Source organism: Haliotis rubra, unplaced genomic scaffold (genome assembly GCF_003918875.1).
Source record: "Haliotis rubra isolate DU_JTF1 unplaced genomic scaffold, ASM391887v1 Scf252, whole genome shotgun sequence".
Lineage (NCBI taxonomy): Eukaryota > Metazoa > Mollusca > Gastropoda > Lepetellida > Haliotidae > Haliotis > Haliotis rubra.
In genome coordinates this window covers 235,423-250,895 of record NW_025766581.1, presented here as the reverse complement: position 1 = coordinate 250,895, position 15,473 = coordinate 235,423, and the positions used below count along the sequence as shown (strand labels likewise).

General features: G+C 40.8%; 2 protein-coding genes across 2 annotated transcripts in view; both read right to left on the bottom strand.

Annotated features, from left to right (window-relative positions):
* Positions 1-619: 619 nt before the first annotated feature.
* LOC124279581 overlaps positions 620-15,473 on the bottom strand; it is a 51,255-nt gene continuing 36,401 nt past the window's right edge. The window contains exons 6-8 of the mRNA XM_046715422.1: positions 14,727-15,422; positions 13,643-14,641; positions 620-1,549 (exon numbers count right to left, since the gene is read on the bottom strand). Of these exons, the coding sequence (XP_046571378.1) occupies positions 13,787-14,641; positions 14,727-15,422 (1,551 nt within the window). The 3' untranslated portion in view covers positions 620-1,549; positions 13,643-13,786. The remainder of the gene's footprint in view (positions 1,550-13,642; positions 14,642-14,726; positions 15,423-15,473) is intronic.
* LOC124279582 lies at positions 1,690-8,647 on the bottom strand. The gene is made up of 3 exons (XM_046715423.1): positions 8,341-8,647; positions 8,084-8,190; positions 1,690-3,279 (listed from the first exon to the last, which is right to left on the bottom strand). Exons 1-3 carry the CDS (start codon positions 8,645-8,647, stop codon positions 1,741-1,743), a joined length of 1,953 nt encoding a protein of 650 aa, XP_046571379.1. The 3' UTR covers positions 1,690-1,740.

Here is a 15,473-nt window from a genome sequence, read left to right as displayed (position 1 = left end):
ACGATCATATATATTTCCTTTTACCAGGGAAGATCCGGGTTAGATTTGATCTGCAACAACCCATACCTGTCGTAAAAGGCGACTTACGGGACTGTGTAGTCAGGCTCGCTGACTTGGTGACACATGTCATCGTATCCCACTTTTGTAGATGAATGCTCATGTTATTGATCACTCGATTGTCTTGTCCAGCCTCTATTATTTACAGACCGCCATCATATTGCTGGAATATTGCTGAGTGCGGCGTGAAACAGCAATCATTCAATCAATCAACTATATTTCTTCTTGGGGTTTCTTTACACTTCAGCTATGCCCAGGACGTATATACTAGTACTTCAGCAGGCCGGCTGACCTAGTCCTTGTCCATCCATACATTAGTCTATGGATATGTGTCTACTGGGTTTTATGCATGCCTTGAATAGAATGGTATATTTCCTCTTGTGGTGTCGTTACACATCAGCTGTACCCAGGACGGTTATACCTCAAGTAGCACCAGGTTCAGCAGATTGTTGAGATCAAGTAGTCGTTCTGTAGCTCAGGTCATCCCAGGACTCTCAACAAGAGCTATATCAACTGGTACTTTTGTAAACGGGCTAGTCCCATTGATGACAAGGGCCAGCCGTAGGTCAGAGTTCTTTATTTAATCCAGCCAGATGTAGTGGTACACACTCGCGATCAATTCTGCAATATGTTATAGCACATGTACGTGTGTCACAGATTATAACATTTAAATACAAAGTAATCTTTAAATATTGCATAAACATTAAATAAATATAACTTACTATTTAAGGAACATTACAGAAACATTAAATAAATATACATGTGGCCAGTGACAGCTATTATAATTATTGAAAATAGCATTATGGATAAAACTACCAAATTACACATAATTACCAGCTATGGGCTGAATCAAATGGCTGGTGCTTCATCAGAACGCCTTCACTAGTATATCTAAACACAATATTAAAATTATAAATGTTATGCAAAACACTAGTATAAAATACATCACAAGTGCAATGCAAATTGTTTTGCACAAATACATCACCAAGATATTGGAAAGTATTTTAGCTCAACATTCCATATACTTTCAACATTTCTTTAAAACACCATAAACCAACTGAAATATTTTTGTACTGTTTATCCTTAATAAAATACATTATAATACATAAAACTAACCTTCAGTTACTTCAAGACCAAAACATGTGTCCCTGATGAAGTTGCCAGCCAGAATGACAAATACTGAGCATCTTGCCTTGCATGAAAAGCTTGAGCAGCAACTTACAGCTAATGAGAAGTTTCAAGGCTTCTTCATAAACTTTGGGCCAATCAGCACAGTTGGTATAAAATATGAACTGTGAACTATCCTTACATAGGTGGCAAGGCTCCAAATGAGTAGTCCTGAGGGTCCCCACATCATTATGAAATTAATATTTTAAAGCTCATAATTAAAGCCAAACACCAAGACAATACCAAAATAAATACAGTATTTTGCACCTGTTACATGTTTCACCTGGTGATCATGTGGACTATTTCACTTCTTGCTGGAAATGACCTATTTGAATATTGCATGTCTGCAATTCACTGACAAAGCGATGCCCATACGTCTTGGTGAAGACACAAACATTTCCAGACTAACCCCATGCACAGTATGTCACGATATTCAATGACAAACGCTTAAACCACAGCTTAGTTGTTAGGCTAATCCCAGCTCTGCACTAACTTCTTTTTGTTCTATGTTTTATGTCAGATAAACATGTACTCTTTCACTTCCGAGTTGGTGCATAGAAATACGAAACCGTCTTCATCACAGAATATACCGCACATGCCTGTCTCATCATCCCCTTCTAACGTGAGCAGTTCTCTGACAAGCTCCCCCGACTCTGTCAGCTGTATCACCTTGCACGTGCTCCAGTCTGCAAGCAAGATGTCTCCTGTAGTGGTAGCTGTGATACCACGAGAGTTGCAGAGTGCTCTGTCTCCGGTAGGGGCGTATCTCCACACAACATCCCCCTCTGGCGTCAGACATGTCACAGACTTCTTCTCACAGTCAGACACGAGTAGGTTGCCCTTGTTGTTGACACACATGTAGTCGGGGTAGGTAAACAGTGAGTTGCCACTGTATGTATTGACTGACCTTAACACGTGTCCAGCCATGTCCAGGATATCAACACATTGCCAGTCACCTGCTGCTAGAGATGAAGGATTCAGAATAGCCAGACTGCAGTAACCGGTACGGGTTGTGATGGTTGAGAGCAGCACCAAGTCACGGGTCACTTCTATTGTTACAATCTCATGGGAGTCTCTGACAGCAACCATCACCTGCTTCTCATTCAACTGTGTTATCCCACGTGGAGAGTTATCCAGGGGAAGCTTCCTATGGCATGAATGATTCTTTCTTGTGAAGAAAGATTTCACGCAATTGTTATTATAGTCCGTAACAACACATGTCTGTACACCATCTATAATCAGAACTGTTATGTCTTGTAGGTAAGGCTCCTCATCATCATCCGACACCCTCCCATCTATCCTGTCAATCAGCACAGGAGATGACAGACATGTACCCTGATCCCGGTATGTGACGTCAATCTTCCCCAACTGCAGGTTATCTAGGATCTTCAGGCCGTTGTCTGTGTCAGGTATAAACCTGATGTGCTCTATTCTCCGGGTGTCTGCTGCCTCTGTACCTCTGACATCCTCCATCTTTACAGCTCCAGACTCCCAGGCCTGATACGTGTCATACAGATCCATCTCACAGCCCGATACCAAGGCCTGGTCAATGAACTCGCAATGTTGTCTGTACATCTGCATCTCGATCTCTTCCAGCTTCACATCAGCTTGGAGTTGGTCGGCGTATGTCTGTGATATGTTATTCAGTTCATCCAAGAGTTGTGTTTCTTTCTGTTTAACCTTGTTAATAGCTGTCTGGCAGATCAACCTAATATTGTGAACAGCTGACTCTGTGATTCTAGAATTACTTTGGAGCTTCTCGTTTCGTATGTCTATTTTCTTCGACCTCACTTTCAGTCTTTTCTCCATGCCAAGTCTCTTCTCCATCAGTGCTGCCTTCATCCCTGGCTTCATAGACTCAATGGTGAGGACAGTCTTACAAGCTCTGTGGTAGAGGATACAACATGTCTGACAGGCAGCCTTCCCACAGTCTTGACAGTGGAACTCAACACAGTTACTCATGTGTTCCGTGCACTTGATCATCCATTTGACCTTTGACCTAGACGACAGCTCACACAGGTCATGGTTTAGTGAATTGGGTGTCACCCGGTGTATCTTCACACATTTGTCACAGAGGGCCACTTCACACTCAGGACACCACAAGGCCCCTGGAGATGTCTCCCCTAGTTGCTGACAGATCGTACAACAGGTGCTCCAGGTCTCTGTAAACACAAGTAAAAACGTACTTATTTTCATCACAACTTGAAAAGGCTACTAAAGAAAGCAGGGTATTTTTAACACACACAGATGTCAATGTTATGTCCACCACTCTGTGTTAAATACAAACACACACGCCTATCATATTTTCACTTTACCTTGCACAGCGACATCGGACCTATAGGTGTCAATCAGCCCCTGTATCACAATGCTGGCTTTGATCTGCCCAGCCCACTCCTCCACCGGACTGCCGGGGTGGGGGACCTTGGTGTCTTGTCGACAGCAGGGACAGGGGATGGTCTTGGACTGTACAGCATCAGGTCTGGTTTGGATGTATGAGGTGATACATTTCCTACAGAATGTGTGATCACACCTCAGTGTACACGGGTCTGTGTACATCTCGAAGCAGATGGAGCACGTCAGGAAATTATCCTTTTCTTTCTTCTCTAGCCCGGCGGTCGCCATCTGTATCATGCAGTTTGTGTCTTTTTTAGTTTAATACAATCTATCCATCTTTCTACCTACCTACCTACCTACCTTCCTGCCTATCTACCTATCTCTCTATCTATGTGTATATACATACACACATATATGCGTCCATGATAATGTTACTGTCATACAGCATCGGGACCAGGGATGACGTCCATCTGCCATGTATGCAGCTACATGGTCCTGACATGTTACTATGACAACGTCGAGCCCCATCCTGTTGTTACTAACGCTGGTGTTGATGTCATGGCCTGGCTCTCTTATAGGTATACACGGTGTTTTCTCTGACTGTCTATATTGAACAGTATATTAACAGGGTAGTTCGGCCAAAACCTACATTCTGACCAGATACATGCACTTCAGGTTTGGAAAACACAACCGACATATCTGCACCGCCACGACTCGGAGCCTGTACACGTTATCTAATCACTTGCGGATACCCTCGAACTTCTCAAAGGCCAACACTCCCAATGCACATGATGGACACGCCCCCTAGCCACCAGTAGTAAGGTATCGCACAAAACACGGTAGGATGAACGATTGAACGGATACCTTCACCGAAATTACACCTGAACACTGACTCCATGAACCAGTCAATGTCAATACCTTTGTATATTTGGAATTATACAGTTAGCTTCAATGCTACGGGTTACATCACCGCGTGACCATCGTTAAATGTGATAAAGAAAGTAGACAACTTCATCGTTAAATCCTCATGTTTTACGGATTTCAAGACGTACTAACGCTGGTATATTTCTGCTAGATAATGAATAACATTTAACAAAACACAAGAACTGGTATCCGTTATCAGTTCGACAATACGTATTCTACAGAAAATCACAAGCAATGACTTAAATCTACCTTTCCGCTGGCTGTGTGGTCCGGTCTGGTTTGTCACAATCGGCTGAACTCGCCCTTTTCCGTAACTGCTCTGTCGGCTGGGCGCTTATCGGCCTTTGTTGACTGTTCGTAAAACAAGCACTCTAAGCACTCCCTACTAAGTGATGACATCTTTTACCCATACTGAATTTGAACTTATATCTCCACAGTGAGGGAGCGTCGTCGCCCATCATGTGAACTCTTTGTTAATTGGTAGGGTGGCACTTCCTGTGATTGGACAAACTTTCCAAAGAAAGGCACTCATTTCAGTGTTATAAAAACCTAAAATTGAAAACTTAAAATGTTATGGGGAGTATAAAAAAGTATGACATATTGCACACAATTGTTTTAAAAAAAGAAATGCACGTGATTTGGAATCACTCATAAATCAAACTGACTTCTCTGAACACTTGGGGTGTTGGGGTAGCCCAGTGATTAAAGCGTTCTCTCGTCACGCCGATGACCCGGGTTCGCTTTCCCACATGGGTACAATGTGTGAAGCCCATTTCCTGTGTCCCCGGCCGAGATATTGCTGGAATATTGCTAAAAAGCGGCGAAAATCTAAATTCACCCATTCAGTTTAATAGAAACTATACCATCACTCGTCAACACAAATTCAAAACAAAACCAATTGTAAAACATACAGTGATGAAACGGTTATTCAGAATATTGTATTAATAGAGGCACATTCAGATAAAGACATTTTTTGTTGGGTGAGATCAGCTGCACGATGTATCAGTGTCTGTCTCTCGCTCTCTCGGTTCACTTGTTCAACATGTATATGTTTGACTGTTGTTTGGCTTCTTTTATGTGCTTACTTCCTCCATGGAGTACATTAACACCACTAGGACCTCGGAATGATCTCGGTAGTGTTGTCTCCCTTTCATTATTGCAAAACACTTCCGAAGACTGTAAAAATGAATTTAGCACTGAACAAAAACACACACACCAAAACTGAATTGTCACAAACAAGTGGTGCCCAGAGTTGAACTGCATGCTTTTCCTATACAGTTACCGATAAAGCGAGATGTGCTTACTTTCTTTTTTAAGATAAAAAGCCTAAGCTTGAGGTAGAGCGATATATTAAATCATTCAATGGCCTTCAAATAGCTAGTTCCCTTCCACTTATTTGCCCAAATGAACTGTGAGATGGCCGGTGAGATGTGTCATCTCTGTATATTTATCCCTAAAGATTTAGAATGACACATTTCACACGACTCTATAGCAAGAGGATGTCTTCAACCTTCCAACACTCTAGTTATGTATGAGCAGGTCTAATGTCATAACGAAAGTAGAAGCTATTATTTCCTGCTGCAGTCATGGGTTGTTTTCTGTGTGTGGAAAATGGAACGTAATGAACGCGCCAGGACTACAGGTACCGTAGTTAGCCATAAGTGAGTCATCATTTGTGAAATTTCCATATACCTACACGTTAATTAACTGTTGCAAGAATACTTTTTATAAATTTAGTAGAAGTCATTTTATTTTGATATTTTGCAAACATCTTGGAAATCATCTTCAGCTACGTGTACATAATTTTCTTTCATCTTTCCGTTGATGTTTTTGAATGGCACCTGATTAAGCACTATACATAAGTACAACTTTTAATCTATCCCATAGACAGCCATGTTAAACCTGATTGGTATGTCTAATATATATTGTTTTAATAGTTGCAGTTTTCTTAATAATCATCGGAAAATTGAATGGAAATTATGTGTATGTAGCTGAGATGATTTTCCAGCAGGTAGATAAGTATTGAAAGCAATTCGACCGAAACTAAATTTATGAAAATTAATCTTGCAAGAGTCAATTAACATGCAAGTCTATGGGAATTTCACTAATGATGATTCACTTATGGCCAACAATTGTATGTTTCACACAGGTAGAAATTTTGTTTGTAGATCCACTTATGGTTTTCAGTGAAGAAAATTTCTTTCTCTGCGCAGTCTCTTTTTTTTTGACGAAGGAGAGATCAGACATCTTTCAAATGATTAGTTTACCTTCAGTCTTCTTATTTTCAACACACAGATCTTGCCAGTTAGCTAGGGCACCGGACGTCCTCTGTGTAGTACTTGAAACCCCAGAAGTGATCTTCAGGAACCCATGCTTGTCCTAAGAGATGACTAACGGGATCGAGTTGGCACATGTCATCGTATCCCAATTGCAAAGATCGATTATCATGATGTTGATCTCTGGATTGACTCGATTATGTACAATATTCCGCCATATAGCTGGAATATCCCCGAGTTGAGCGTTAAACAACAAAGAAACAAGCAAACAGGACAAAAATAGTTACATCCCCGTGACATTGGTGACAATTAGATCATCCGCATATCAGGGTATAAGATGAATGGTTTTCTCTGCCATTCCAAATTTCAGACTGCAATTAATTTCTAGTTATAAAATGGTGATCATTTCTTTCAATGGCCTTTTCTTACTGGATGTTTCATGTTTGTGTTGTGTTCGACATAAATCAGTCCACGATGAGCATATTCAATGTCATAAATTACGTTTGTAAATTATCCAGTATGTTTAGTTGTACTGTTTTGCATTTGCTTTGGGATAACGCAAAGAATTACCGAAAAAGTTTAATATGCCCCTAACTTAAGTGAACAGTATTTGATGATGTTAGTAAATGATTCCTCGTTTGAGTTCATGATACCACCTCCCGAGGTGTGCGTTCTAAACTATACGTTGCAGCTGTTTGCAACTGATAGGTTCCTACATAATGTCAAACATAAAGTTAAAATGGAACATACACGATGAAGCTTAAGTTTTTGCTATATGCCATAGAAATCCGTATATTAAAAATTACTTTTTTCCATATATAAATACGTTTTACTCAGTTAAAGTTGTAATGGACGTGCAACACGATCACAGTCCGTGCTTGAACAATGAAAATTCCATTAAAATTTCATCGTCTTCTTCGGGTCATGAATGTAACCGAGTCTGACTTTTGTTGGGTTGAGTCCCATCCGGGATTCGAACCCATACCCTTAGTCCCGGTGGATGATCAACCTGATATTTTGAACAGCTGACTCTGTGATTCTAGAATTACTTTGGAGCTTCTCGTTTCGTATGTCTACTTTCTTCGACCTCACTTTCAGTCTCTTCTCCATGCTAAGTCTCTTCTCCATCAGTGCTGCCTTCAGCCCTGGCTTCATAGACTCAATGGTGACGACAGCCTTACAAGCTCTGTGGTAGATGATACAACATGTCTGACAGGCAGCCTTCCCACAGTCTCGACAGCGGAACTCAACTTGGTTACTCTTGTGTTCCGTACACTTGATCCTCCGTTTGACATTTGACCTAGACGACAGATCTCACAGGTCACCTTCACACATTTGTCACAGAGGGCCACTTCACACTCAGGACACCACAAGGCCCCTGGAGTTGTCTCCCCTAGTTGCTGACAGATCGTACAACAGCTGCTCGAGGTCTCTGTAAACACAAGTTAACGTACTTATTTTCATCACAACTTGGAAAGGCTACTAAAGAAAGCAGAGTATTTCAACACACGCAGATACCAATGTTATGTCCACCACTCTGTGTTAAATACATACACACACGCATATAATATTTTCACTTTACCTTGCACATCTTCCTCGGACCTATAGGTGTCAATCAGCTCCTGTATAATGATGCTGGGTTTGATCTGCCCCGCCCACTCCTCCACCGGCCTGCTGGGGTGGGGGGCCTTGGTATTTTGCTGACAGCAGGGACAGGGGATGGTCTTGGACTGTACAGCATCTGGTCTGGTTTGGATGTATGAGGTGACACATTTCCTGCAGAATGTGTGATCACACCTCAGTGTACACGGGTCTGTGTACATCTCGAAGCAGATGGAGCACGTCAGGAAATTATCCTTTACTTTCTTCTCTAGCCCGGCGGTCGTCATCTGTAAGATACACATGCAGTTTGTGCCTGTTAAGTTTAACACAAATAGATTACGTTATACTCACTACAGATTCCATAAGCAGCAATGGAAGATCTGAACATACACGCATCTGCATGTGAAGCTGTATACAAACACACTCACACACACAGACACACTTTAAATATAAGCAGATGTCTATCTACCTGTCTAGCCCGGGTAAGGCAGCCGACTTTGTGTGCTGGCGATTTGGTGCCTGATTCTGAGGGTGTGGGTTCGAATCCCGGATGGGACTCAACCCCCCAAAACGTGCTAGAATTTGTACTTTACTAAGAAAATGTAATCCAAAATATAACATATGTAACAAATATTTCTATTGTCTAGGACATTGCAGTGAGGCAGTAAGGGTGTACAAACGGTTATCTGACGACCAGAAAGCTGCAGTGTCCGACATCTGACGAGTCAAGACCAGCCGAGGCCCACCCGCAAACCACTGTAACCATGGTTACAAAAACCGACCTACAGCCAGAATGTTCTGTTGGAGAGGCTCGTTAACACTCCGAAATCCCATCTACTGACTTGCACAAAACTGTCCATGTCACTCAAAGCTTTAAGAAGTTAATAATTAAATAAAGAATTTTATGTTTTGAATTTTGTTCTTTTATCTTGTCACAGGTATTACCACTGGTAAAACCCGGTTAGGGGTCATTATTCAAAAAGTAGCACCTCGTACCGGGTTTTACCACTGATAAAACCTCCAAATGGAGATTATTCCAAGGTTTTAAGCTACCTCTTCAATAAAATGGACAAAGATAGGGGTAGGTTTTTAATGTCTGTAAAACACGCACCCGGTGTTGGTATGCTTACAAGAAATTCAGATAATGTGTCAACATAACCAAAAGAGAACGTTGATGGATTAAAGTGGCAAAAAAACTAAATGTCCAATAAAGCAACTTTCAGAAAATGATTGAAACAACATAAACAATACTGGTTACAATTCTTTCCCTGTTCTACACCTACTCCCTGTGTTTCCCAACTAAGCGATTTAATCTTTTACACATACGTATACTGAGTCTGAACACGTATCTAAACAGTAAGTGACCGTTCATATGTATTCATGTTCATCTCTAAATGCCTTCCTTGAACTGAAATGCATGTGTTGTGTAATTGTTACTGATAACACCCATTGACTTCTCCCACCCGTGAAGGTCCGGGTTAGAATTGATCCTCGGTAACCCATGCTTGTCGGCTTGTCGTAGGAGGCGACTAACGGGATCGGGTGGACAGGCTGGCTGACTTGGTTGACTCATGTCATCGTATGTCAATTGCAAAGATCGATGTTCATAATTCTGATCACTGTCTGGTCCAGGCTCGATTATTTACAGGTAGCCGCCATATAGCTGGAACGTAGCTGAGTGCGGCGTGAAACAACAAACCATAATCAACCAACATTGACCTCTCTGAACACTAATTCAAATAGAAGAGAAAACACACCTTGTTTATTCAAATTCTAATTTAAAAAATTACAGTGACAAACAAGAAAAAATTGTGTCCAGGGACACAGATGCCCCCGCTGCTGTAGGAAGAGTTCACACATTCAGGGTCCCACTGAAGTACTTGAAAACACTAAAAACAATGTGTTGAGGAGTTGGATAACACAACCTATTATCATATAAAGATCAATAATTGAACAAAATTCACGAACAAGTTCAATAAACATCTATGAAACTATGAGATGCACACCTTTAGAGTCCCAATGAAACACGTGTAAGCTTAATCAATTCTGTTGAGAAGTTTTTGTGGAGAAGTGGATGGATTTCACCCCCTACAACACTATATTCAGAGAGAAATTCAACAAAATTTATCTAAGTTCAAACGGCATTAAAATTGGAAAAATAAATAAAATACAAAATTAAAATATGAGATGTACACCTTTAGAGTCCCTATAAAGCACATGTGTAATCTAAATGAATTCCATAAAATAGTTTTTGAGGAGACGTGGATAACGTACATCCCGTGTTGGATGGAACGAACAGGCTTAATAGAACAAAATTCAACTAAGTTCAAACATCTGTAAAAGTGACAAAATTAAGAAATTGGATGAACAAGGTATGAGATGCACACCTTTAGAGTTCCAATGAAACACACGTAGAAGCTCAATCAATTCTGTTGAGCAGCTTTTGTGGAGAAGTGGATAGACTTCACCCCCTACAACACTATATTCAGAGAGAAATTCAACAAAGTTTATCTAAGTTCAAACGGCATTAAAATTCGAAAAATAAATAAAATACAAAATCAAAATATGCGATGCACGCCTTTAGAGTCCATATAAAGCACATGTGTAATCTAAATGAATTCCATAAAGTAGTTTTTGAGGAGAAGTGGATAACGTACACCCCCTGTTGGATGAAACGAACAGGCTGAATAGAACAAAATTCAACTAAGTTCAAACATCTGTAAAAGTGACAAAATTAAGAAATTGGATGAACAAGGTATGAGATGCACACCTTTAGAGTTCCAATGAAACACACGTAGAAGCTCAAACAATTCTGTTGAGCAGCTTTTATGGAGAAATGGATAGACTTCACCCACTTCAACACTATATTCAGAGAGAAATTCGACAAAATTTATCTAAGTTCAAACGGCATTAAAATTGGAAAAATAAATAAAATACAAAATCAAAATATGCGATGCACGCCTTTAGAGTCCATATAAAGCACATGTGTAATCAAATGAATTCCATAAAGTAGTTTTTGAGGAGAAGTGGATAACGTACACCCCCTGTTGGATGAAACGAACAGGCTGAATAGAACAAAATTCAACTAAGTTCAAACATCTGTAAAAGTGACAAAATTAAGAAATTGGATGAACAAGGTATGAGATGCACACCTTTAGAGTTCCAATGAAACACACGTAGAAGCTCAAACAATTCTGTTGAGCAGCTTTTATGGAGAAATGGATAGACTTCACCCCCTTCAACACTATATTCAGAGAGAAATTCAACAAAGTTTATCTAAGTTCAAACGGCATTAAAATTGGAAAAATAAATAAAATACAAAATCAAAATATGCGATGCACGCCTTTAGAGTCCATATAAGGCACATGTGTAATCTAAAGGAATTCCATAAAGTAGTTTTTGAGGAGAAGTGGATAACGTACACCCCTGTTGGATGAAACGAACAGGCTGAATAGAACAAAATTCAACTAAGTTCAAACATCTGTAAAAGTGACAAAATTAAGAAATTGCATAAAAAATTATGAAATGCACACCTTTAGAGTCCCTACAAAAGACATGTAGAAGTTCATTCAATTCTATTTAGCAGTTTTTGTGGAGAAGTGGATAGACTTTACCCCTATTACACTATCAGCATAGAGAAATTCAGCAAAATGTACCTAAGTGCAAATGTCTCTAAACTTACAAAAAAAAAACAAATAAAATAAAAAACAAAATATGAGATGCACACCATTAGAGTCCCAAGAAAGCCCATGTATAAGTTCATTGAATTCCACAGAGCGGTTATGTTGGAGAAGTGGATAGAATACATTCCCTGTTTCGTACGGACGGACGGAAAGACGGACGGACGGACGGACGGACACCGAGGGTAACCCTATATGCCCCCAGCCAATATGGCGGGGTCATAAAAAAGGTATTCAGAATGTTATATTGACACAGACACATTGAGAAACATATGTTTATCAGGCCGAGGTCAGCTGTTGCTGGCGAGGTGCAGGCGGAGCAGCATTCGGCACGTACACGATGTATCAATGTATCTCGCTCTCTCGGTTCATGATGCTGACCACTTGACTAACCGGTACAGACTCGTTTAGTTACAATATTCCGCCATATAGTTGGAATATCGCTGAGTTGAGCGTTAAACAAGAGACAAACAAACAGGACAGAAATAATTACATCCCCGTGACATTGTGACAATTAAGATCACCCGCATATCAGGCTAATAGATTAATGGTTTTCTCTGCCATTCCAAGATTCATGCAAAAAGTGCAATATTTTCTATGTACAGAATAGGGATGATTTCTTTTATTAGCCTTTTCTTACAGGATGTTTCATGTTGATAATATGTGTTGTGTCCGACATTAATCAATCCATGATGAGCATATTCAGTGTCAAACATTACGTTTGTAAATTCTCCAGTATGTTTTAGTTATACTGCTTTGCATTTGTTTTGGGAAAAAGTGATTGAAATATTCCCCAACTTTAGTGAACAGTTTTTGATGATGCTAGCAAATGATTTGGTACTTCAAATAGAAGTTGAGTTCATGATATCACCTCCCGAGGTGTGCAATCTAAACTAGATGTTGCAGCTTTCCTGTTTGCAACTGTTATGTTCCTACACAATGTCAAGCATAAAGTTGAAGTGCAACATTCACGATGAAGCTGAAACTCTTGCTACGTTTCACAGAAATCAGCATATAGTACAGTATACAGGGATACAGTATACCCTTGACCTCAAGACTTCAATTTGTATACTTCCTTTCAAAAGCTTAGACTCACTTAAAACAGTCTAAACTTTTGATGGGAAGTATATTACACTAGTGAGTCTAAACCTTTTGAAAGGAATTATATATGGTTTTAGGAAACATCGCTCAATACTAGAAATATCGTTTTGAATTTGTTTGGGCCCATGCTTTGTTGAACGGATGATGAGATCATTCTAAATACACATACACTGGTGTGGTCATATACACGGAAACATGTACACTTCCGAGTAACAAAAAAACTAACCAGCACCGGGTTCGTTATTCCTCAATTCTATCAAACCCAAAATGTTCTTCGTTTCTCGAAAAACAAATAATATATCCAGACTCTATCTTAGCTTTAGTCTATCGTAAGAATAACGGAGAGGAATATATATATTTAGGGATTTCTTCAAACTTCAGCTGGTTCAGCACACTGTTGAGATCAAGTAGTCGTTGTGTAGCTCAGGTCATCCAAGGAATCTCCACAACAGCTGGTGATCTTTCACCTTGTGGACTATTTCACTTCATTCTGGAAACGACCTATTTGAATATTGCATGTCTGCAATTCACTGACAAAGCTATGCCCATACGTTTTGGTGAAGACACAAGCCATTCCAGACGAACACCATGCACAGAATGTCATAAACCACAGCTCTGCACTGACTTTCATTCTTTTGTTTTATGTCAGACAAACATGTACTCTTTCACTTCCGTGTCTGTGCATAGAAATAAGAAACCGTATTTATCACAGAATATATCGCGCATGCCTGTCTGATCGCCATCTTCTAACGTGAGCAGCTCCCTGACAAACTCTCCCGACTCTGTCAGCTGTATCACCTTGTCTGTGTTCCATTCTACAAACAGGATGTCTCCTGTGCTGGTAGTTGTGATACCAAAAGGTTGGCCGAGTGCCTTGTCTCCGGTACGGTTGTATCTCCATAAAACATCCCCCTCTGACGTCAGACATGTCACAGACCTCTTCTCACAGTCAGACACAAGTAGGTTGCCCTTGTTGTTGACACACATGTACCAGGGGCGGGCAAACAGTGAGTCATCATTGTGTGTAGTGATTGACTTCAACACGTGTCCGGACATGTCCAGGATATCAACACAGTCGTTACTACTTGCTGCAAGACAGGAAGGATTCAGAACAGCCAGACTGTAGTATTCGGCACGTGTTTTGATAGTAGAGAGCAGCACCAGGTCAGGGATCACGTCTACCGTTACAATCTGACGGGATAAAGGGACAGCAACCATCACCTGCTTCTCATTCAACTGTGTTATCCCGTTTGGAGTGTTATCCAGGGGAAGTTTACTGTGGCATGAATGATTATTTCTTGTGAAGAAAGATTTCACACACATGTTCTTAAAGTCCGTAACAACACATGTTTGTACACCATCTACAACCAGGACTATCATATCACATAGATTAGGCTTCTCATCATCCACCACCCTCCCATCTCTCGTGTCAACCAGCACAGGAGTTGACAGACATGTGTCCCTGGTATGTGACGTCGATGTCCCCAAACTGCAGGTTATCTAGGACCTTCAGGACTTTTACAGTGTCTGGTGTAAACCCGATGTGATCTATTCTCCGGGTGGCTGCTGCCTCTGTATCCCTGACATCCTCCATCTCTACAGCTCCAGACTCCCAGGCCTGATACGCGTCATACAGGTCCATCTCACAGTCCGATACCAAGGCCTGGTCAATGAACTCACAATGTTGTCTGTACATCTGCATCTCGATCTCTTCCAGCTTCACATCAGCTTGGAGTTGGCCGGCGTATGTCTGTGATATGTTATTCAGTTCATCCAAGAGTTGTGTTTCTTTCTGTTTAATCTTGTTAATCGCTGTCTGGCAGATCAACCTAATATTTTGAACAGCTGACTCTGTGATTCTTGAATTACTTTGGAGTTTCTCGTTTCTTATGTCTACTTTCTTCGACCTCACTGTCAGTCTCTTCTCCATGCCAAGTCTCCTCTCCATCAGTGCTGCTTTCAGCCCTGGCTTCATAGACTCAATGGTGACGACAGCCTTACAAGCTCTGTGGTAGATGATACAGCATGTCTGACAGGCAGCCTTCCCACAGTCTTGACAGTGGAACTCGACACGGTTACTCTTGTGTTCCGTACACTTGATCCTCCGTTTGACCTTTGACCTAGACGACAGATCACACAGGTCATGGTTTAGTGAATTGGGTGTCACCCGGTGTATCTTCACACATTTGTCACAGAGGACCACTTGACACTCAGGACACCACAAGGCCGCTGGAGTTGTCTCCCCTAGTTGCTGACAGATCGTACAACAGGCTCGAGGTCTCTGTAAACACAAGTTACACGTACTTATTTTCATCACAACTTGAAAAGGCTA